The sequence below is a fragment of the Anser anser genome (assembly GCF_964211835.1).
Source record: "Anser anser genome assembly, chromosome: 29".
Taxonomy (NCBI): Eukaryota; Metazoa; Chordata; class Aves; order Anseriformes; family Anatidae; genus Anser; species Anser anser.
Window position 1 is genome coordinate 2097447 of NC_139750.1, and position 24093 is coordinate 2121539.

Here is a 24093-nt window from a genome sequence, read left to right on the forward strand (position 1 = left end):
GTAATGTTTTTTTTTAGTTTTGACCCAATCCTCTAATGTACTTATAGAACTGGGCTTCTCATGCAGATAATGCCAATAAAGAAGAGAGTAGAAATTTACTGCTCTCATGTCCCATCTCCTCCCATCTCTTCTGCAGCTAGGGGAGCAGCCCCAACATGCACGAGGAGCTCAGGACCAAGAGCCCAGCTGCCACATAGAGGAGCAGCCCCGGTGGCCCTCAGGGCTGCCCCTCACTGCCCACTGGGCTCTGCCTCTCTGCTGCCTTCAGGTCGGGGCTGCTGCTTCCCTGGAGCCATGGCCATGGCCAGCAGCAGGACGTGGCCTTTTCACTGCTGCTCTCTTTTGGCTTCCACTTTGTTCTCTTGTTCCCTTGCATTTCTCTTAGCCCTCAGATCACGCGTACCTTGGTGACAGTCCTGATGTCTCTACAGTGGCATCTCTGCCACATCTCTGCACTCGTCTGCCAAAGATAGTGTCAGAAATACAACCAAGGACACCTTCCCTGGACAGGCCTCTTGCTTTCCTGGGCTTCACCATGGATCAGAGTCCCATAGTGATCACTGAAGGACTGTGGGATGCCTTCTTGGTTGCACATAGCCTAGCAAATAGTAGCTGGCCTTTCACTGGCCTGGGAGTGTCCCGGTCCTGCTGGGCCTGATGGCAAATCACATCCTGGAGAGGAATCTGGAGCTGCTCTGTGCCTGGAGCAGGCCTCTTGTGCTGGCCTGGGGAGCGGGGCTGGCCCTGCAAGGCACAGGGACTCTGTGCTGGAGATCTCCCAGGCAAGAGACCAGGGCTCCTCCAGCTTCACGGACCTACATTTCCTGAGCCATGTCTGTCCCAGCCCGGGGGCTGCTGGGGAGGCCCAGAGCCACCTTTGTCCCAGCAGCTGCAGTGCCTTGCGAGGGGCTGGGACTGTGGTGGCCGTGCCCAGAGCCCTGCAGCAGCCTGCGGTGGGCACTGCCCTGGGGCCAGCCCAGCCTGGGCTGTTGGGCTGGGCTCGGCTGTGCTGGGGAGAGGGCAGGGAGGTGGGGAGAGGTGGGCAGTGGTTGGGCTGGCCTGGGCATTGCCTGGCAGAGAGCAACAGCAGCTTCAAGGAGTGGTGGGAGTATGCAGGGGAGGGCTCCCAACAGGGCTTGGTGCTGCAGAGCCAGGGCTGGGGAAGGGAGCGCAGAGCTGCAGGGGCAGGGGAGAGGAGGCCACTCTGGGCCCTTGCTGGCCTGGGCAGAACAGGAAGGGGGCCCAGGGCATTCGTCCCCTCACCGCAGCCTGTCAGGACCTGCAAGGCGGTCATGGAGCATCCAGGGCCAGGCTCTGCACTGTGGCCACGAGCCCTGCCTGCCCTTCTCCTGCCATGCTCCGTGCGGTGGCTGCAGCAGAGGGGACCCCCAGCCAGCCCCTGCATGGGGCTCTGCCAACCACGTCTCCCCGGCCCTCTCCAGCGCCCTTCTTGCTGCTCTGTGATGCATGCCAGTACCTCCCAGTGTGTGCTGGTCAGCACATTTGCTGAGGCCCAGTGCGGCTGCTGCAGGGGCAAGGAGGTCAGCAGTGCCTTTGCAGCCCCCTGCCCTACCCCTGCCTCTCCCTTTGCCCTCGGCCCCAGGCTTATCTCTGCTGACAGGAGCGCCCTTGGCATGTGCTTCCTGGCCTCCTCTCATGTCCGCACAGCTGCTGCCCACTCAGGCTGCTGGCACAAATGTGTGCTCACAAGCAGCACCACCCCTTGGGCTGCTTCTCCTGGCCTCCTCCACCCCACTGCCTTGACCCCTTGTCTCTGCTGGGCCCCCTCTTTGACACCCAAATATGTCCCTTGGCTGTTGGCTCTATCTCCCCTGCCCCACAGGATGACAAAGATGGGGTGGGATGTATTACCGTTATGTGTGGAAGTGTTTTTGTAATCCGCATTGGTGATGGCACAAAAAGACAGTTCCTTCACCACTGATCTACATCCTTCTTCAGGTGAATTTTCAGGATCTATATTCATCACAGGAGAAGAAATACTGATGGTCACCTGTACTTGCCTTGTCATCGCTTTGTCCATCATGGTGTACTCCCTCATCTTCCAGGTACTTCCACCCATCTCGAATAAACAATCCCTGTTGAATGTCCCCTTTCCAGCTGCCTGTCTGGACCTATGCACTTCCCATGGTTCTCCTGCTTTGCCCTCCCCTTACCCTTTGATCATTCAGGCCTCTCTCACTGACCCAGCTGCTGCTTTGAACTTCATTGAGTTGAAGCTTGCCCATCTATTAGCAGTCTGCCTAATTGTTTCTGTAGCAAGCTCCTCATCATTTATCATTGAATTAGGATCATATGGAATAATACTAATCTTAATACTTTTAATTTCCTATCAATCAGTATAAAATACTTAATTTACAGTCATCCTTTTGTGAGGATAAACCAGTGAGGTAAACCTCACTGGAGACATACAAGATGAGGAGCTTGCTTTGCTGTTTGGAAAATTGCTGCATGTTTTCTTGTTGTTCGTTTTAAAATAAGGAAAAACCCTTCTGTGGCTGTGTGCAGCCAGGTCTCTAAGGAAAGCAGGTGGGAGCTGGTGCAAAGGGGCTGTAACATCCAGCTGCAGACTTCAGTGCAGAAGTCTGGTGTAAGGAAAAGTGATGCAAGTGCCAGGTGGGCAATGAGACAAATGTCAGGGTTGGGGTGGTGAGGAGCAAGGTTGTCCATGCACTGTCAGACCTCAAGAGTCTGCTTTTCCTCTCTATGGACATCTCCATCGGAGAAGCCCTGGATTAATATCAATTGAAGAAAGATGCTCAAAACTGAAATGCAACAAAATCCACCCTTTAAAATGAGAAAAGATTTTTATTAGGTGCTTTTTGAAATCTTCCTCCTTAACTACACCATGAAAGCTCTCCAATTAGTTGTCCAAGTCCTGAAGACTTGAATAAAACTATGGAAGACATATGTTTCCTTAGGTGTTTCTGCATTTTAATGAATTCCATGGTGGATTTTGGTGCTCAGTCTCTGAACCTGAGATACTGAGAGGAGAATGATGCAACTGCTTGAGAAAGTAAAGTCAGAAGGAAAAGTTGAAGTGACTTGGAATATTAATGGGCCCCACTGAGGGCCATTACCAAGAGATTCTCCTCAGGGACTTGTTAGGGCAGATAATTGGAGGCCATGTTTACAAATAGGCAAAGCACTGTGCTGAGAAAACTCTGGGTTTGTTGTGGTGAAGTAAAAGGGCCAGGTCCTGACTCCAGCCACTCGGAGGGAAGTTCCTGCACCCCCATGTCTGGCTCAGGGCTCTTGCTGGGGGTCTGTGGGATGTGGTGGGCAGTGTGATGCCATGAGAACAATGGTATGACACTTCCCTGCCTCTGCACAGGGTCTCAAGAAAGCAATGACCCCCCCTTGCAATGACTATATCTCATCTCCCCACAAACTCTATCCAAGGGGACAAAAATGTCAGGGCTGCTGGGGCCTTCTCTTCTTGCCAACACCCACCTCTTTGTCCTCTCCAGACTTTCCTATGCTGCCCCACACTTTGCCCTATTTCCTTGAAGGCTGCAGACACCCATCTCTGTTCACCACCTTGCTCTCATCCCGGCATTTCCGTGGTTTCACCGATGTCTTGTCAACCCTCACCAGCTGTTCCTTGAAACACAAAGCCATGTTCTGATCACAGACACTCTTTGGGTGACCTCTAGCACCACAGCACAACACTTTGAGGGACATTCCTTCTTTATGACCAGTGCCAACGTTCCAAGGTGCACTTTCTGGCCGTTTTTTTCTCTCCTGCTCTTTCCTACTACCAAAGAAAGCTCCATCAGGGTGGAAACCACTCCTGAAGTAGGCATCCCAACCCATCAGCCTTCTAGGGGCCTGTCAGCCAACCAGACAGAAGTCACCTCACCAGCATCTTCCAAATCATGATCCTGCTGCTGGCCTTGCAGCTTCTTGCGTAGACACAACCAAGCCTTGTGCCTGCTGCTGTCCAGTCATGTACTTGAGCAGAAGGGACAGGACAACCCATATTCAGGCCTTCTTTCTGTATGGATCCTCCTGGGTATGTAGGCAGAGGGGATCTCACAGTCAGCATGCCAAACAGGTGCCTTCTGCTGGACTTGCACAACCACTGGCAGATGTCAGCTGAAAAGTACAGATCCTAGGTAGAAGTGTGACCTGTCAGCTACTTCAGACAGAAGTGACCTCACAGTCCCTTTCCGTGACACGTTGCTGCTGCTGCCCTATCAACTGCAGAGACAGAGGTGACCTCACAGTCCCTTCCACAGTCACATTCGTCCTGCTGGGGCAGGAGATCCTGAGGCAGAGCTGAGCTCATCAGAGCATTCCCACCCATCTCCTCCTTGTGACCTACAAGCTGCTCAGATCCATGGCCCCTCACATTCACCTTTGAATGCACCGCAATCTCACGATTCCTGACCTCCCCCAATGGAACAAGAACCTAAAGTTAAGGGTTAGGAAAAGGGTTAAAGGTGAGAAGGTTAATGCACAGGAAGACAGGCTTTGGATGATAGTTGTTCATGTATGGCATTAGGGACTACGGCGAACCTTTCTGGGTGAGAGATTAAGCAGATGTTTAGTGGGAGGGTTTGGTGTTCTGCTTGGGGTGTCAGGTCTGTGGTTAGGGTATGGGCAAGCTCTTTGGTTGAGGGTTTTGTTTAGGTCTGGAAGAAGACTAGGGTTAAATAGAGCATTTTAATGCTAGTGTTAAGGGCAGGGATCAGGTTGAGCAAGAGAGTAAAGGTAATGGAAAGGGGTTATGGACTAATTTTGGCTTCAAGGGATATTGTGGTCAAAAGTTAGAGCACTGGATTCCTGTCAGGGTGTGGAGTGGCATTTAGGTGTAGGTATTAACGTAACAGGTTAAAATAGGGTAAGGGCCTCGTGTCTGCTTTAAGTCAGCTTTATGGTGGGATCAACATTACCTGAATGTTCTTACCTCTCCAAAATCGTTAGCTTCTGCTCTCCAAGCTCCTCTTTCCTCCCCCAAATCTCACATCTCTCCTGGCCAGCCTCCTTTTTCCCCATATCAATCATCTTCTTAGGGGCAGCTTTCTGATGGCTTTCATAAACTCAGAGTATGTGTCTCACCTCTGTTGGCTCCTCTGTTCCTGAGAAAGAAGCAGCTCCTAAGCCAGCATGGAGAAGGACACAAAGGCTGTCGGAGCACCCTGCACAATGTGCCCAGCAGCTCTGCAACACCACAAAAGTGCGCTTCCTGCCTACATGTTTTGGTTCCAGAATGGCTCCTATGGAGCCAGGGTAACTTTTTGCGTAGTCTCATGAAGGCTTTGTGTTCCCCCAGGCATCTGGGAGGCAGTGGCCCCCTCTGTGTCGAAAACTGAAAGCAGCCCTGAAGAATGAATGAGGCAAAAGCTGAAACATCTGACATGACAACACCTGTGCAAGACCTCTTCCTCAATGGGGCCTACCAGGTACTTAGGGAGAGAGGATCTCACAAACTATGTGCAAAGCAGGTGCATCTGCTGGCCTATCATGGAGACCAGCAGATGTGAGCCTAAAGGCACAGATCCCAGCCAGGAGTCAAGGGATGACCTGTCAGCTACTTCAGAAAGAAGTCAACTCACAGGCTGTTTAACAGCCATTCGCTTCCTCCTGGACTTAGAGCTTCTGAGGCACCACTGCCCTCCTAATACCATACCTACAAAACACCCCCTTCTTGGGCCAGAGTCTGCCCAGGTAGAAGGGAGCTGGTTGTGATCCTTCAAGCCCATGGCACTGCTGCTGGACTCCCTCTCTGACGCCTCTCTGACGCACAGCAGCCAATTCTGTGCCAGTCCTGTGAGGTGCTAGGCCAGGAGGGACCTTGCATGCAATGTTCCAGCCCCGTGCATGTTGGTGGTCTCTCAGCTCCTTGTGCACAGTGAAGATCATGCTCACGTCCAGAAGCCATGTGCCTGAAGCTGGCCTAGAAGACTCTCAGGGGAAGCGCCCTCCCAGCCCCAGCCCCAGCCCCAGCTGGCGGTGCTGCTCTGCAGAGCGAGGGGGCTGTGGTGCCCAGGGCACGGGGGCACTTTGCAGGGCCGTACTGGGCAGGCTGGGAGGCAGAGCCACCTCATGGGGTCACTGCCATTGCCCCAGGGCTGCAAGGAATCACTCGCCAGACTCCTTTGCTGGGGCTGCTGCATGCCCTGGGGCTGCAGAGCTCTCCTCTGCCTGCTCACACCAGATTGAGCACTTGAGCTCTGGTCAGTCCACCTTGGACAGGCTCATGCTCTGCGGTTGTCTCCCAGGCTTATATTGCCCCTGCAGATCACCTGGGCTCTCCTGGTAGCTCCTGGATCCCTCCAGGACCAAAATAAATAAATAAATAAATAAATAAATAAAAAATAAGGACAACATATTCCTCTGCGATCAGCGCCTTCATGTTCTGTGAAGCCCGAGTGTATGGCCACTATCAACTAACAGGGAACTTGTGAATCAGCCCCAGATCCCTAAACTCCATGCTGGGACTCTGCTCTCACCACCCCGAGCCCAACTGGAAAGCAGGAAAGCACAGAGCCTCTTTGGAGTCTCTTCCTTGGGCTTGTTCTTGACGGCAACTTTGCAGGAAGGCCTCAGCCTTCAGGCAGTGCCCGGAGGAGATCCCCTCTTAGGAGGGAAGCGCTGCAGCAAGTGGAGGCCAGCTGTGCCACTGCCGTGCCCACTGCCTGTCCCTGCCTGCAGTCCCAGCACAGCCCCACAGCAGCACTGGCACCAAGCTACAGGAGCAGCCGGGCCTGACCCCACCAGCAGGGCTCAGCAGGAGAGGGCGGCAGTGGCAAGAGAGCAGCTCTGCAGGCACCAAGCGCTGCTGCTCCCTGGCCGTGCTGCTGGGATGGGGCTCTTTTCCTCAGCACCCCTGCACACGGGCACTGCCCCTGCAGATCCAGACCAGGTCTCAGAGGAAGGACGTCAGACAAAGAAGGCAGTGCAGGCTCCTTTCTTTTGTTTACATTCACAGAGAGCCTGGCTCGTTGTGTGAAGAGTCTTTGAGCTATGCTCAACAAGTAGATACTGAAATGGAAATGGGATGAATAATACAATTTTAATGTGCAAAATTAGCCAAATTAAAAATAAGGAAACATTGTAATAAGTATACACACACACACAGACACACAGAATATTGACCATTCCTGTAATACTTGACATTATCACAGAACCACAGAATCGGTTATGTTGGAAGAGACCTCCAAGACCACCTAGTCCAACCTATGACCTAAAGTCCTACACTAAACCATATCACTAAGCTCTACATCTGAATGACTTTTAAAGACCTCCAGGGATGGTGACTCAACCACTTCCCTGGGTAGCCCATTCCAATACCTAACAACCCTTTCGGTAAAGAAGTTTTTCCTAACATCCAACCTAAACCTAACCTTGGAACAACTTTAGCCCATTCCCCCTCGTCCTGTCAGGCATGTGGGAGAATAGACCAACCCCTACCTTGCTACAGCCTCCTTTAAGGTATCTGTAGAGTATAATAAGGTCGCCCCTGAGCCTCCTCTTTTCCAGGCTGAACGATCCCAGATCCCTCAGCCATTCCTCGTAAGATTTGTTCTCCAGACCCCTCAACAGCTTCGTCGCCCTTCTCTGGACATGCTCCAGCACCTCCATGTCCTTCTTATAGCAAGGGGCCCAAAACTGAACACAGTACTTGAGGTACGGCCTCACCAGAGCTGAGTACAGGGGGACAATCACTTCCCTAGACCTGCTGGCCACACTGTTCCTGATACAAGCCACGATGCTGTTGGCCTTCTTGGCCACCTGAGCACACTGCTGGCTCATATTCAGCTGACTATCAACCAATACTCCCAGGTCCTTCTCTGCCAGGCAGCTTTCCAACCACTCATCTCCCAGCCTGTAGCGCTGCTTGGGGTTGTTGTGCTCCAAGTGCAAGACCCAGAACTTGGCCTTGTTGAACTTCATACAGCTGGCCACAGCCCATCGGTCCAGCCTATGCAGATCCTCCTGCAGAGCCTTCCTACCCTCAGGGAGATAGACACATGCACCTAACTTGGTGTCGTCTTCAAACTTACTGAGCGTGCACTCGATCCCCTCATCAAGATCATAGATAATGATATTAAAGAGAAGTGGCCCCAGTACTGAGCCCCGGAAGACTCCACTAGTGACTGGCCTCCAACTGCTGGTCACTAGTGGAGTCCTCCATTCACCACAACACTTTGGGGCCAGCTACCCAGCCAGTTTCTAACCCAATGAAGTCTATGCCAGTCCAAGCCATGAGCAGCCAGTTTCTTCCAGAGAATGCTGTGGCAAATGGTGTCAAAAGCCTTACTGAAGTCAAGGTGGACCACATCCACAGCCTTTCCCTCATCCACTAAGCGCATCATTTTGTCATAGAAGGAGGTCAGGTTTGTCAAGCAGGACCTGCCTTTCATAAACCCAGGCTGACTGGGCCTGATCGTATGGTTGCTTTGCAAGTGCCACTTGACGACACTCTAGATAACCTGTTCCGTGAGCTTCCCTGGTACTGCAGTCAAACTAACAGGCCTATAGTTTCCCAGGTCCACCCTCCAGCCCTTCTTGTAGATTGGCATCACGTTTGGTAGCCGCCAGTCGACTGGGACCTCCCCTGGTAGCCAGGACTGCCGATAAATGATGGAAAGTGGCTTGCTCAGCTCTTCTGCCAATTCTCTCAGTACCCTCAGGTGGATTCCATCCGTCCCCACTGACTTGCGTACACCTAAGTGCTTTATCAGGTCGCCAACCATTTCCTCTTGGATTATGAGGGCCACATTCTGCTCCCCATCCCCTTCCACCAGCTCAGGGGGCTGGGTAGCCAGAGAACAACTGTTCTTTCCCCTAAAGACTGAGGCAAAGAAGGCATTAAGCACCTAAGCCTTCTCCTCATCTCTGGACACTAAGTTTCCCCCCGCATCCAGTAAAGGATGGAGATTCTCCTTAGTCCTCCTTTTTGTGTTTATGTATTATCCACGCCGGGTCATCTTTGGGCACATGGGGACAGACTGCTCCTGAGCCATAAAGATTTCCTTCTTGAAGAGTGCCCAGCCTTCCTGGACTCCTCTGTCCTTCAGAAATGCCTCCCAAGGTGCCAGCCAGTGTCCTGAACAGCTCAAAGTCTGCCCTCCAGAAGTCCAAGACAGCACTTTTACTGATCCCCCTCCTGACTTCTCCAAGAATAGAGAACTCTACCATTTCAGGGTCACTCTGCCCAAGACAGCTCCCGACCACCACATCTCCCACCAGTCCTTCCCTGTTTGTGAACAAAAAGTCTAGCTGGGCGCAGTCCTGGTCGGTTCAGTAACCAGCTTTGTCAGGAAGCTATCTTCCACAGTCTCCAGGAACCTCCTAGACTGCTTCTTCTGAGCCGTACTGTATTTCCAGCAGATACCTGGGAAGTTGAGGTGCCCCACGAGAACAAGTTCTGGCAATTGTGCAGCTTCTGCCAGCTGCTTGTAGAATGCCTCATCTGTCTCTTCATCCTGGTTTGGCGGTCCATAAGCTATCCCCACTAGGATGACTTCCTTGGCCTTCCCGCTGACCCGAACCCATAGGGTCTCAACATTATCATTCCCAGACTCGGGTTCTACAATGTCAAAACTCTTTAATATAGAGCCACACCACCACCCCGTCTGTGCTGCCTGTCTCTTCTGAAGAGCCTACAGACAGTCATTGCAGCACTCCAGTCATGGGAGTGGTCCCACCAGGTTTCAGTGACGGCAACCAGGTCATAGCTCGCCTTTTATTTCTTTGCTATTAAGCAATAGTTACAGCTATATTATATTGGACATGCAATAATAAAATCTCAATGGCCCAGAGGAATTTGGCACTTCAAATGTCACTCAAATGTCACTCTGGCATCTCCAATGTCACCTGGTGTCTGCATCTGACCAGCTCCCTCCTGGCCTCTGTCTCCATTCAATGTGCTGGGAGCTGAGACAAACAGTTGACATACAGCTGCCTGATTTGTGCCCACCTGTACAAAGACAAGAGGAATCCCAGCTCCTGTGGGCTTGTCAGAGGCATGGGAGAGGCAGCTAAGCCCTCTTCTAGCCTCTGGATTGCAAATAAAGAAGGAGATGCCTTGATTGACTCAGCTGAAACCCTTCCCTAAGAAGGGGGAAGGCAGATCCTTCCCTGTCCTTGTGTGGGTGTTCTGCCTAAAACCAGGACCTGGAAAGGTGATTCTTGGATATCATACCTCTTCTGAAATGAGGAAGGGCAGTGGTCCCTCTCCAGGGGAGGGAAGGAACATAAATGATTACTTCAGTCTGTTTCAGAGTTGATTCACCCGGAGGCCCAGGGACTTGTCAAGAGCTCCCTGTGCTGCTGAGCTGGGCTGGGCTCCTGGGCCCAAGGGGAGCCCCTGGCAAGCGGGCAGTGCTGCAGAGAGACAGCTCTGCCCACGAGCAGCTCCTCTGCACAGCGCAGCAGGGCTGGGGGCACTGCCTGCAGGGGACAAGGGCGGCTGAGAGAAGGGAGGGAGATGTTAAAGGCAGTGTGGAGGGGGGCTGCTGAGAGCTCAGTGTTGGAGAAATCTTCCCAGCCCTGAACAGGGTAAGTCTCTGGCTGCAGGGCAGGGCAGCTGTTGTTCCTGGTGCCATCTCCAGATTTGCTGGCAAATCCTGCAGCGTAGGGGAACTTTCAGAAGAACCCTCAGAGTTTCTTTGTATAAAAGGGGAGTGAAAACCTCCAGAGCAGGGATTATCTGCCAAAGCTGTCAGAGGGACAGGACATGAGGGCTTCTTTTTGTGGGTCTGGCTGCAGACTCTGCAGCTGGGGTGCATGCAGGGGTGGCCAGGGCCGTGGTGCAGAGCAGGGTCCCTGCTGTGCCCCAGGGGCTGTGTGCTGGGGCAGGGCCTCTGCCGCCTGCCAGGCTCAGCACACATCTTGCTCGGGGAGATGGCCTGGGTGCTGTGGGGAGAAGCTGTGGTGGAAGGAGCCCCCTTATCAGGGCAGGGCAGGGCAGGGTCCTGGTGATGCCCAGAGGCTGGTGCCTGGGGCAGGCTGCTCACAGCTCCACAGTGCCCTGAGGACATCTTTGAGGGAGATTCTTGAGAGGGAAGACCAACGCCTACACTACCTGAATGAAAAGCACTCTCTGGAGTACCTGCTTCCATTCTGCTACCATGGAGGACAGGAAGAACAAGGAAAATGGATCAGTCCTGCTGCCCTTTACCATGTACATAAAGGGCAGTACTGACCCTTCGAGAGAGCGAAGTTGATTAATGTCATCTCTGTGGCACTCTTAGGAAATCAAGACAAGACCTCCAGTCAGGAGCATGTATTCTTCCCTGGATGAGGCAGTGTGTCTTGTTCAGGATGTTTCAGTGAAACCTGATTTTACTCAGAAAACACTATCTAACTTGTCTCTTTAAATTCCTCCATGGACAGCCAAGCATACCCAGAGGCAGCAAATGTCCAACAGCAGCTTCCCCACTGAGTTCCTCCTCCTGCCATTCACAGACACACGCGAGCTGCAGCTCCTGCACTTCGGGCTCTTCCTGGGCATCTACCTGGCTGCCCTCCTGGGCAACGGCCTCATCCTCACAGCCGTAGCCTGCGACCACCACCTCCACACCCCCATGTACTTCTACCTCCTCAACCTCGCCCTCCTCGACCTGGGCACTATTACCACCACTGTTCCCAAAGCCATGGCCAATTTCCTCTGAGACACCACGGCCATTTCCTATGCAGGTTGTGCTACCCAGTTCTTCATGTTAGCTCTCTTTCTCACAGCAGAGTTTTATCTTCTCACCATCATGGCCTATGACCGCTACGTTGCCATCTGCAAACCCCTGCACTACAGGACAATAATGGACAGCAGAAATTGTGTCAACATGGCAGCAGCTGCCTGGGGCAGTACTTTTCTCTATGCTGTGCTGCACACTGCCAATACCTTTTCCCTCCCCCTCTGCCAAGGCAATGCCCTGGACCAGTTCTTCTGTGAAATTCCCCAGATCCTCCAGCTCTCCTGCTCAGATGACTATATCCGGGAAATTGGGCTTCTTGTGGTTAGTGCCTGTTTATTATTTGCATGTTTTGTTTTCCTTGTGCTGTCCTATGTGCAGATCTTCAGGGCAGTGCTGAGGATCCCCTCGCAGCAGGGACGGCACAAAGCCTTTTCCACGTGCCTCCCTCACCTGGCTGTGGTCTCCCTGTTCATCAGCACTGCAATATTTTCCTACCTGAAGCCCCCCTCCATGTCCTCCTCCTCCCTCAATCTTTTGCTGGCAGTTCTGTACTCGGTGGTGCCTCCATCAGTGAACCCCCTCATCTACAGCATGAGGAACCAGGAGCTGAAGGATGCAGTGTGGAAAGTGATGATGGGATGTTTTTCAGAAGCAGTAAACTGCCTGTCTTCTGCATATCACTCATAAAATAACTTATTAAAGGCGAAGGCATATTTCATGTGCGTTTTCATTTTCTTTTTGCGTTACTTAAATTGTGATATATTTTGTCTATGAAAAAATCCTGTTTCTTCCCCTTCAATTTCTCTATCTAATGTTTCATGTGACTCTGAGTCTTGGTGTAAACAAGGTTCATTTAAAGGACATATAAAAGCACGGATCCTGCAGTGACGAGTTTGCCTGGGATGGTTTCTTGGAGACCTGTGGTGGAGCTGCAGGGGGACTTCGCTGTGTGCAGAGGTGGAGGGAAAAAGAATCCTGGCACAGCAGCACTGCCATGGAGCCAAACAGCTGGGTCTTTCCTAAGTCGCCCTCTTTCACCTCCCACGCTCTCCTTCAGAGCCCTTGTGTTGTTGTGAGGACTGATTGCTCTTGTCCCTTGCTCACCGTGCTGCTGTGGGGCAGTCCTGTGTCCACAGGCAGGGACAGGCCAGGGGCACTTCTCTAACACAGCTGGCTCTGTACCAGCATCTTCAACATAAAAGGGGATGTGCTGAGGGCAGTGCCTGAAGGCTCAGCTCTTCTTCCAAAGCTGCTCTCATGGATATTGCAAAGGGATGGACTTGTCGTGGTGGTATGGTCCCCTGGGAAAACAGCTGAATTAAGGAATACTAGGAATTATTACTTTCACAGCAACAACTTCTCTGTAGAGTTCTCAACTTGTTCCTAAAATATATGTTCAGTTCTTTAATCATTTTTCCACACCAGGGTGGCCATTTGCTTCAGGATGCCCTGGAGTTGCTAAAGGATGCATGAGGAAGAATGAGTCTGGACATGTGGGAGGCCTTCTGAAGCATGAGCTGGTTGGCAGGCAGAGTACCTGAGGGATTGTGCAGGGCATCCCCTGCACATGGTGCTAATGGGGGGGGCAGGGAAGAGGCCTCCTGAGCACAACAGCTCCTTGTAGCCCTGTGGGTGCTGGCTGTGAGGTCACGTGACAGGGTGACGCATTTGGGGAGGTCACGGGAAAGCCAGAAGAATAAACATGGGAGACTCTGGGGAAAAGAAGAGAGTCTTGGCTAACAGAAGGAAAGATTTTGAAGAGGTGACAAGGGTTCAAGGAAGGCTGATGCTTCTGCAACACTCACTGGGAAAATATTCATGTTATGTCCTGGCTATATTTCTAACCAGGAACCTGAAAAGTGGATTGAAGGAATCCACTTCTCTAATCTCCAGCCTCAAATCCTACTTTGCGGTCCAGCCCCATCCACATCACCTGTTTCCATTATTTTTAACCTATCGCTCTCGTTAATGCATATACCTTAATCCCTAGCATTAAATTGCCAGCCTTAACAACAACCCCCATGCCATAAAAAGCATTTAATACATTCCTAACCAAAAATTTAGATGCTACCCTAAACCCTGGCTGGGTACCCAAAGCAGAACACCCAACTCTCCCTCTAAGACTCTACCCAGTCCCTAAACCTGGAAGGCAAGATTTAATCCCTAAACTCTAACTTGAACAACTAATCCTCAAATCTCTCATTCCTACACTCCTATCATGTAAGTGGTGGGTTTTGGCCCCATGAGGCTGGGAAGGGCTTAGGATGTCCTGCAGCAATCACTTGGTCTTGGAAGCGGTGACATGGATCTGGTCACGTCATAAGACTCAAGGAGGAGACGGGTGGGGATGCTCTGCTGAGGTCAGCTGTGCCTCAGGACCGCAGAAGGCAGCAGGAGGCCCATGGCTGTGCAGGTGGGTGTCGTGGCACTTCTGCCTGAGGACCTGATAAGCCACCTCCGGGCACATGGCTGCTCTATGTGGGTGTCATGTTAGCTGTCATAAGGAACTGGGGAGCCACTGACATGCAAAGAGTGTAAATCTATTTCAAAGTCACTCCTGCCTTTGTACCTAATAGACCTTGCACATAGGTCTATCCTGTCCACCAGAGAAGCTGAAAGGCCATGAGAAGGTGCATGGGAGTGGGAGATCCCATCTTTCTGAAGTAGCTGCCAGGTCAGCCCTTGACTCCTGGCTGCCAGATGGGCTTTTAGGCTCACATTTACCAGCATCTCTCACAGGCCAGCAGAAGGCACCTGTCTGGCATGGTGCTTGTGTGATGCCCTCTGCCCAAATACCTGAAAGGCCCATGAAATAGTGGCGCTGACTGTGGGTTGTCAAGTGTCTTGTGCCTGAGTACATGACTGGGGAGCAGCAGGCATGTGGCTTAGTTGTGTCTTTCTGAGGAGCTGAAAGGCCAGCAGGAAGGACACATGGCCTGGAAGATCATGGTGAGGTTCATTCCATCTAGTCAGCTGGTGGGCCCCAGGAAGGCTGATGGGTGTGGAAGCCTGTGTGAAGGTGGTTTCTGCGATGTTGGAACTTTCCTTGTTTAGAGGAAACGGCATGTGAGAGAAAACCTGCTTCAAAGGGAAGCTTCGGTGATGGGGGGTGGATGTGAGAGGGAAGATAAGTGAGTGGAAGGGGTGTGCAATACTGTGTCAGAGGACACCTGGAATCTATAATCAGTCCATGGGTTTGTGTTTCAGGGCACAGCTGGAGAGGATACAGACGTCAATAAAGGCACAGCAATTCCCATGTGAGTGCCAGGTAGGAAAGCAAGATGGATGTTTGTAGCCTACAGGGAAAAAGGGAAAGGTGTGGGACAGCATAGGACAGCCAGTGGTGGCAATGGACAAGGGCACTGGCAAGGCTAGACATAGCCAAGAAAGCCAAGGTCTTGTCCCCTGGGCTATGGTAGGTCTCCCTGCCACCAAGGCCTAGGAGGAGACATTGTTTTTTAACGAGATGATACAACTGGGGCCTCATCTCCTCTTTGCAACTCCTGACAGAGGCCAGGGGATGTCGCACCACTGTCTTTCACTTGGCACTGCATACCCCACATGCCACTGCCTGAGGAAGAGCCCAGAGCCCCACATGAGGGACAGGACCTCTCTGCCCAGAGCTTCAAGCAAGGCTTGGCCTTTCTGCTTGATGAAAAAAAGCCAGTATTTTCTCAGCCTCAGAGCCACCTGCACAGAGCCTTGGCCTACCTGTAATCATGGCCTCCAATTACCTGCCCTAAGGAGTCCATGGGGCTTTGTCAGTAATGGCCCTCAGCAGGACCAAGCAATGCTCTGAAGGACTTTGGGTTTGGCTTCTGACTTTGGCTTTCTGAGAGATTTCATCAGTCTCCTCTCAGGAGCTGAAGCTGATAAACTTGTCTGCAACTACACCTTGGGGCTTATTAAGACACAGAAAGCCTTTCTTAAGACACAGAGTCTCTGAAAGAGGTCTGGACAGGTAGGAGAAGTTTGACACTGTACAGACAACCTTGCTCCTCTCCTCCCAGTCTCGCCCCATTTCTCTCATTGATCCCCTAGGACTTGCATCACTTCTCCTGACATCAGACTTCTCCACTCAAGTCTGCAGTTGCACCTTGTAGTTCCCTGTCCCAACTCCCTCCTGCTTTCCTTAGAGAACAGGCTGCACACAGGTAGAGAAGGATGATTCTTAATTGCAAGCAAACTAAAATAAAGTATGAGAAAGCTTAATAATCAATAAAGCACACTCTCTTAAGTGTTTGCTAGTTCCATGCTGTACCCAATGAAGCTCATCTCCCACAAGTTATAACCAATTTTTTTGTTTGTTTTTTTTGTTTTCCCTAGTCTGTAGACATGAAAGATTATGTAAAAATAAAGTTCAGGACTTTCCTAAATATACTTCTAGTCTACATATAGAAACGGAAAGTTTGGACTCTCTGAAACTCCAAGCAATGACTAGATCATGGAATAGTAGAATCAAAGAATGAAAGAATCTTGGAAAGATTTGTGCTGGAACAGGACTCTAAGATCATCCAATCCAATCCCTCTGTCATGGGCAGGGGCATCTGTCACTACATCACGTTGTTCAAAGGCCTTTCCAACCTGACTTTGAACACTTCTAGTGATGGGGAATCCACAGCTTCTCTGGGAAATGTTCTAATGTCTAACTACTCTCACTGTAAAAGTATCTCCTTATATCCAATCTAAATCAGCTTTTACAGCTCAAAAGCATGACACCTTGTCTTGTCACTACAGACCCTCATAAGGCTCTGGGGGGAACTCATTGCAGATTTCTGTACTTGAAAGGGACTTATAAAAAAGATGGGGAGCAACTCCTTGCTCAATTGGATAATGACAGGACAAAGGGGAGTGGCTTCAAACTAAAAGAGGGGAAATTTAGATTAGAGGTTAGGAGGAAATTCTCCACTCAGAGGGTGGTGAGGCACTGGAACAGGTTGCCCAGAGAGCTTGTGGATGCCTTGTTCGTAGAGGTGTTCAAGACAAGGTTAGATGAGGCCCTGGGCAACCTGATCTAGTGGGTAGCATCATTTCCTATTGCAGGGGGGTTGGAACTAGATGAGACCCCTTCCAAACCAAGCCATTCTGTGATTTTATGAAAAGGCAGCAATAAGGCAGCAATAAGGCCTCCCTGGCGCCTTCTCTAGGTTAAACAACCTCAACTCTCTCAGCTTTTCTTTGCATGGGAAATCTTCCAGCTCTCTGATCATTTTCATGGCCTTCCTCTTCAGCCACCCTAACAGCTCTATGTCTTTTTTTTGCATTGGGGATCCCAGAACTGGATGCAGTACTGCTGGTGGGGACTCTCTAGGAAAGAGACAAATAAAGGAATCACCTCCCTCGACCTGCTGGTCTCTCTTCTTCTCATGCAATGGATGATGTCCGCTTTCTGGGATGCAAGTGCACACTGCCAGCTGATAGCCAGATCTTCCTCATTTAGAGTACACCAGTACAATTCCCTCTGAGCAAGCAGTCTCACAATCTATTCATCCCCAAATTTATATGGAGAGTGGGGCTTTCCATTACCTAGGTGTAACACCTTGCACTTGGCCTTGCTGACTTTCAGGAGTTTCTCATGAGTAAACTTGTCAAGTGTGTCTAGGTCCCTGTGGATGGCATTCCTTCCCACTTGCATGTCAGCTGCACCACTCAGCCTGGTGTCAACTGAAAACTTGTTGAGGGTGTACTCAATTTCACTCTCCATGTTGGTAATGATGGTATTAATAGTAGGGCCCTGCATGAACCCTTAAGTGATACCACTCCTTACTGGTTTCCACTTGGTTCTTAAAACATTGAATATAACTCTTTGGAGGAGGCCATTTATTCAATTCTTTTCTCCCTCTAACAGTCAGTCCACCAAACCTGTATTCCTCCAGTTTAATGGAGTATGTTGTAGGAGACCATATCAAAAGCCTTACACAAGTCCACGTAGATGGCATCGGTAGCTCTTCCCTTATCTGATGACGAACTTTAAAGAATGTAATAAAACTAAGGAAATGTTTTAGATATATAAACGTATGTAATGCTTTTAATTATATATCTATTTCTTGCTATAACATCAAGGAGTACACTTAAAATATAGAATAGTTTGCTCAGTGCCAGCTGGCAAAATCCTTCCTCCGTGGAGAGAGGAGAACTGAAACACAGGGCTGCTTTAGCCCACTGGAGAGCACAATTTTAGTACTCTGTTTCCCAAATTTCAACAAACACAACCCATGCAGATCTTTGCTGGATGAACTCTTTGGCTGATGAGAATCTTTCTCTGGAGACACAAGATTTTTCTCTGGCCTGCAGCTCATCAGCCGAAGTTTCATCCAGATGAAGCAGCCAGGTGGGAGGCAAGAAGAGGAAAGGAGCTTCTCCCCATCCCCACCATGGACAATGGCCCAAATGAAACATGGACAAACAAGTTTCCAAAGCAGTGAGCTGGTGCAGCCCACCAAGACCTTCTATGGCAATGCAATTATCTGGGATGGGTGGAGTCCAGCTGGAGGAGAGGTACCATGCAGATGAGAGTCTGTGAATAAAAATGGATGGGATAGCCTGGACAATGGTTTCTGGGGACATTTCTGGTGCCTTTGGGTATCTGAAACCTCTGCATGGATCAGAAGAGCATGACATAGGCCTTTAAGGTGACTGTCCCTCATTGACAGTGGCTGCAGGAGGTAGAAAAGACAGGGACCGGGACAGCTGCTGTGCACTGCCTCCCAGAGTGCTGACAAAAGAGTGCTCCTCTTCCCTGAGTATCACCACCAGGATAAGGAGTTCATGTATCAGGCTTGGATGTGAACCCCGTGCACCTACATTTCAGTGTGAGTCTCCTGAGACAGATGGGGATCCATATCTCTTGTCCTTAGCAGCAGCAGCACAAACAGTTGTGCCCAGTGGGTCTCCCTGTCCTGCATTTCCAGTAGCTTTTAAACTAAAAGAGGGTAGATTTAGACTGGATATTCAGAAGAAATTATTTTCTCTGAGGGTGGTGAGGCACTAGAACTGATTGATCAGAGGAGCTGTGGGTGCCCTACCCCTGGAATTCATCAAGGCCAGGTTGGATGGGGCTTTGAGCAACCTGGTCTCGTGGAAGTTGTCCCTGCCTATGGCAGGGCAATTGGAAATAGACGATCTTTAAGGTCCTTTCAAACGCAAATCTTTCTGTTTTTGTGATGCTGTGATTGATGTGACTGACCAGACTGGTTTCCTATCACTGCCTCCCATTCTTATTTTTCCTCGTTGCATGGGAAATGGTCTTCGATCAGATCCCCTCAGTGCTTAGCTGATTGTCGGGGCTAAACCACAACATACTGCTGTTGGTGCCTGGGCTTGAGCTTTTGCTAAAGCAATTACAGCTAATGGGTTAATCTCAACAAGTTTTCCAGATGAAGCCAGTGCAGAGATTTCCCTTTGCCGGTCTAGAGGCAAAGAGCAAGGAGGGTCACTTGGGGTCTAAGAGCAGCCCAAGTCCCAGGCTGAAATGTCCATGCAAACATGGAGTACTCCCCGTTTCTGAGCTTCCCATTTTACTGCCTAAGTGGACCCATTCTGTCCTGGGACAGGACCTGAGGGGACAACACAGCCCACAGAGAAACCACTTCACTGCCTCTAACCCATCATCTCCTCCTCCACCTTTACGTTTTGAGGTGTTCTTTTTTTGTAGTCATCTGCTCTGATCCTTTCTATGTCTAAACACATAGGGAAAGGTGAAGGGGAAAATTTCCGTCTTTATTAAATCAATTTCTCTTGTGGTTTTTGTTTTAGTTTTCTTTATGTTCCTGTTAGAGGAGTAGTTTGATTTACAGAAGAGAATAATTTACTAAAATAATCAGAGACTTGAGACGTGAGTAATGAGTTTCATCTACTTCACTCCTGGTGCCTGTGAGAACTTGTTCTCCCGAGGCTCCCCCAACAGTCAATGGAGACAAGAGAAAGCCCTCGTGGCTGGGTCATCCCAGCCTAGAGCTGCCATGAGAAATAAAGGTGAGGAATCTCTTTCAGATGCTCTTCTGTCTCTCAGCATTGACAGTATGGGAGTAAGTTAAATTGCTCAGCCTGAAGGATGTGACTTTTAGACAACTGAAATATAAACCCACACAGTAGTATTTGGCGTTTTTGTTTGTTTGCTTCTTTGGTTTTAGGTGCTTCCTCTTTGTACAGCAAGGACTGTCCTTAAGCTTTTGAAGATGACAAGATTTTTCCAGCTCTCAGAAAAGTAAGGCATTTAGGTGAGGACATTTGATAGTAGGAGAGAAGAGCAACTGTTTGGAAACAACTGCATTTTGGCACAGAATGAGGTCAGATGAAATTGTGTGACAGATCCATTTCCACTGACCTGGTGGGACCATAATGAATTTTGGCCTTAATTAAGAGTACTAAAAAATGCAAGCTACACTTGGTCCCCATTTTCCCTCTTTCCTAAAGAAACAAGGGAAGATGACATAGAAGTAATCAGGGCATTACAAAAGATGTACTTGAAATTTTCTTATTTTGAAATTAAGCAAGGGATCCCCAGATGTTGCTAGTCCAAAAAGGCAAGTACTGAAGAGGAGAGAGAATAACTTTCAATGTACATATTTGAACTGATTGTTTAGAATCTACATAATAGAAAATCTTTGTACAGGAGATGAGATTTCCTTTTGAAACATTGGTATGATGGATGTTTGCAATTGTTCTGAGTGGAATTTCCCAGGAGTGGAGTACAACAGAGTAACAATCCATTCTTAGCCTTGTGTTTTTGTAGCAAGAATCGCTTGTGGCTGATGGACAAAGGTGGAAAGAAGACAAGAAATTCTCTGAGGACTCTACCAGATATGTGAAACAGAAAAGCCAGGGTGTGAGGAATGTCCAAAGGAATTTCTGTGTGTGTTGTATAGGAAGCCTGCAAGCAAGGAAGAGAGAAGGAAGGAGATAGCCTTCTGTCCAGACCATGAAATTATTTTACTTGGTTTTGCCATGTTCCTGCCTCAGCAGGATGAATGGAAATTGGGCATGGCAACAGGCAATGGAACTGTCATTTCTGAATTCATCCTCTCAGGCTTCTCAGGGCTTGATCAAAGGCTACAGCTATTTCTCTGCCTGCTCCTTCTACTCATGTACCTGACAACGGTGATGGGGAATGCAGCCATCATTTTCCTGGTGTGTGTGGATAACCGCCTGCAAACCCCCATGTACTTTTTCATTGGCAATCTGGCATTCCTGGAAATCTGGTTTGCATCCTCCACAAGCACCAAACTGTTGGTAATTCTGAGCTCTGGCAGGAGAACAATCTCAGTAGCTGGCTGCTTTGCCCAGTCCTCCTTCTATTTTGCCCTGAGTGGTGCAGAGTTCACTCTCCTTGTTGTCATGTCCTTTGACCGTTACGTTGCCATCCACCAGCCATTGCGCTATGTTGCCATCATGAAACATCGGCTCTGCATCCAGCTGGTTGCTGCTGTTTGGGTCATGGGCTTCATGTTCTTTAGTTACCGCCTGGTGCTGCTCTCAAAGCTCACTTTCTGTGGTTTGAACAAGATTGAGCATTTTTTTGTGACAACACCCCCTTATTCCAACTTTCCTGCTCTGACGTCACCCTGCTTTGGAAAATAGACTCAGTTTTCATATTGTTTATCGTGCTGTCTTCCTTGTGTCTAACTCTGGCATCTTACACAAGCATCTTTCTCTGTATTCTACAAATGCCAGCAGCCTCTGGGAGGAAAAAAGCTTTTGCTACATGTTCTTCCCATCTCACCACCTTGGCCATTGCCTATGGAAGCTGCATTGCTCTCTACGCACATCCCTCAGGACATGTTTCTTTGGAGACCAACAGCATTGTAGCTTTGCTGAACACTGTCCTGTACCCATTCTTAAACCCCTTCATCTACAGTCTTAGAAACAAGGCCGTGATGCTGGCCCTGAAGGAAGCCATGGCCCGTGCAACAGCACAGCTTTTCCCCTAATCGTGGTGCAGTTCTGAAGAGTAATTTGAGTTCTCTGCTGTCATATCTTATGTAATACCACCTCCATATGTATGTGACCTCCACAAGTAGATGTCTCCAGAGGTTTATGTTCCTCCTGGATTGTGTTAGGCTGTTTGATAAGAAGTGCATCTGCACGCAAAAGGAAGGCCCAGGGAAGCGGTGGCAGGACTAGTGACTCAGTTCATGCCCTGCCCTGGCTGCTTCCAGGCCCAGCACAGGAGAGCCCTGAGCTCATCAAGGGCCCATCTCCATGAGGCAGGAAAATCACAAAGCACAATGGCAGGTGGAAACCCAAGTCACAGGCTCCTGCGGAACCAAGATCTTGTCCCAGCTCCTTCCAGGACTGCCTTGGGTGGACCATCACCCCGGTGTCCAGGCAGGAAACCCATCCAGATGAGTCACTGGCAGCAGCTCTCTGCATCACCGTATGGATTAGGGGGGTTGCTGCCAAGGGCTGTGGGGACACATTGTGTGTGTACATGGGGCTGAATGCAGCAACTGGACTAGAACCAGGGTGTCAGAAGGCCTGTTCAGATGCCCTCAAGTGGAGAGAATGGGAGCCAGGGACATGTCCTGGGGAGGCTGAGTGTCTGAGCCCAGCTGTTGGAGGGATCCACCTTGCACACACACACAAGCATGCACGCACACACAAAACCACTTTACGTTTCTCACTAATGTGTCTCCGTCCTACTCAGCCGGAGAGGCTTGTGTGTGTGCCTTCCAGGAGTATATGCTCTGCCCTGCTCGGGTTGAACCCAGGGACATGGAGCTGCAGCAGCCTCAGCTCTCTCGGGCTGCCAGAGTGTGTGCCTGCTGGGCACAAAACCATCTCTGTATATGACATAGGTGCAGCAAGGCTGAAAGGAGCGGAAAGACAAAAGGGCAAGAGAAAACTGACTGAAGTGCACAGTATTGCCAACACAGGTGAGATCTTCTACAGCCAAAAAATAAATGGATTAAGAGGAAAAAATACTAAGAAACGAGAGAACCTGAATACTGAAGTGGAAGAGATCTGATCCATGAAAACAAAGATTACAAATGTCAACTGTCCTGCTGTACAGGTCAAACCCAGGATGCTGAGAAACAGATAGGAGCCCTGAAAGCATGGGATGAAAAAGACAAGGAGATTAAAATCTATAAAGGCACCATAACTTCAAGCTTCAAAACTCTTGCAAAAGCTGGAGATATTCAATGCGGTGGTCAAAACCTTAAATTAAGATGAAAAAATGAAGGGAAATATACAGTTCAGACTTAAGTAAGACTTGACTATAACCTTCAGAGCTCTTAAGAGAAGTGATCCCATCTCTCCTGTGTAACTTTTGGAAAAGTACTCTAAAGGTATAATAAATGGGTTCTCCTGTACAGTTCCTTTGATTGTATTTTGTTTTAAAGCAAAACTGGTTTTCAGAAGGATTTGGATTATTGTCTTTGTTTCCTGAAAATCTCCTGCTGCTCTGTCACCCCACACCATGTTTTCATCAATATACTGCAGGTATTCCGGAGCTTCCCCCTGTTCAGTGCAGTCTGGATCAGTCCATGGCGAATGGTAGGGCTGTGTTTCCACCCCTGGAACAGTCAATTCCAGGTGGACTGGACAGCCCTTCAAGGGAAAGCAAGCTGTGGTCTGCATGCTGCTGCCAAAGGGATGGAGAAAAACACATCAGTGATATCAGTTGTGGCATACCGCTTGGCTGCCTTTGACTCTAGTTCATATTGAAGTTCTACCATGGCTGGCATTGCAGCACTCAGCAGTGGCATGACTTCCTTCAGGCCACGATAGTCCACTGGCCATATGGGACTATTAAAGGGTGAGCGAGACTTGCTGTTCACCCCTTGGCTCTCCACTTGATGAACCAGCTCATGGATGGGAATCGGGGAGTCTCAGTTAGTGTGATACTGCCTCAGGTGCACCACTGGGGTAGCCATCAGCACCTGCTGTTCTTCAACCCTCAGCAACCCCACAACAGAAGGGTCCTGTGAGAGACCGGGTCAAGGCAGACAGCTGTTTAATGTCCTCCATCTCCAAGACAGATATGTCAAAAGCCCACTGGAACCCTTTTGGATCCTGGAAGTACCCTCTCTTGAAGTAGTACATGCCAAGGATGCATGGAGCCTCCAGGGCAGTCCCAATGGGGTGCTTTTGCCACTCCTTCCCAGTTAGACTCACTTCAGCCTCCAACACAGTCACCAGTTGGGAACCCAATGTCACTCCAGAAATACAAATGGATTTGAACCTTTATAGCTTAATTGCATTACAGTACACTTTACACCAGTGTCCACTTGAGCCTTATACTCTTGTGTGTCTGATGTTCCAGGCCATCAAATCCACACAGTCCAATAAACCCAACTGTCTCTTCCCTCCACCTGGCTGGAAGCAGAGCCCCTCATAGTATTTGTCACTGTGTCTCAGGGACTGCCTACTGGAAATGGGAGCAGCAATTTTCTCAGAAGCACACCCCCCCCACCCCCACCCCCCA

At 49.8% G+C, this 24093-nt stretch overlaps 1 protein-coding gene and 1 pseudogene across 2 annotated transcripts; both read left to right on the forward strand.

The window, feature by feature from the left end:
- Positions 1 to 11259: 11259 nt before the first annotated feature.
- LOC310887774 (olfactory receptor 14A16-like) lies at positions 11260 to 12353 on the forward strand (annotated as a pseudogene). The gene has a single exon. The product of its transcript is annotated as an olfactory receptor 14A16-like (transcript).
- Positions 12354 to 20210: 7857 nt separating this feature from the next.
- On the forward strand, positions 20211 to 21595 carry LOC310887831 (olfactory receptor 6E1-like; the record flags this gene model as incomplete). Its single annotated transcript, XM_083814009.1, is given in 2 exon segments — positions 20211 to 21177; positions 21180 to 21595. Coding segments are annotated over 2 exon segments (981 nt in total). The 5' UTR covers positions 20211 to 20612.
- Positions 21596 to 24093: the final 2498 nt, after the last annotated feature.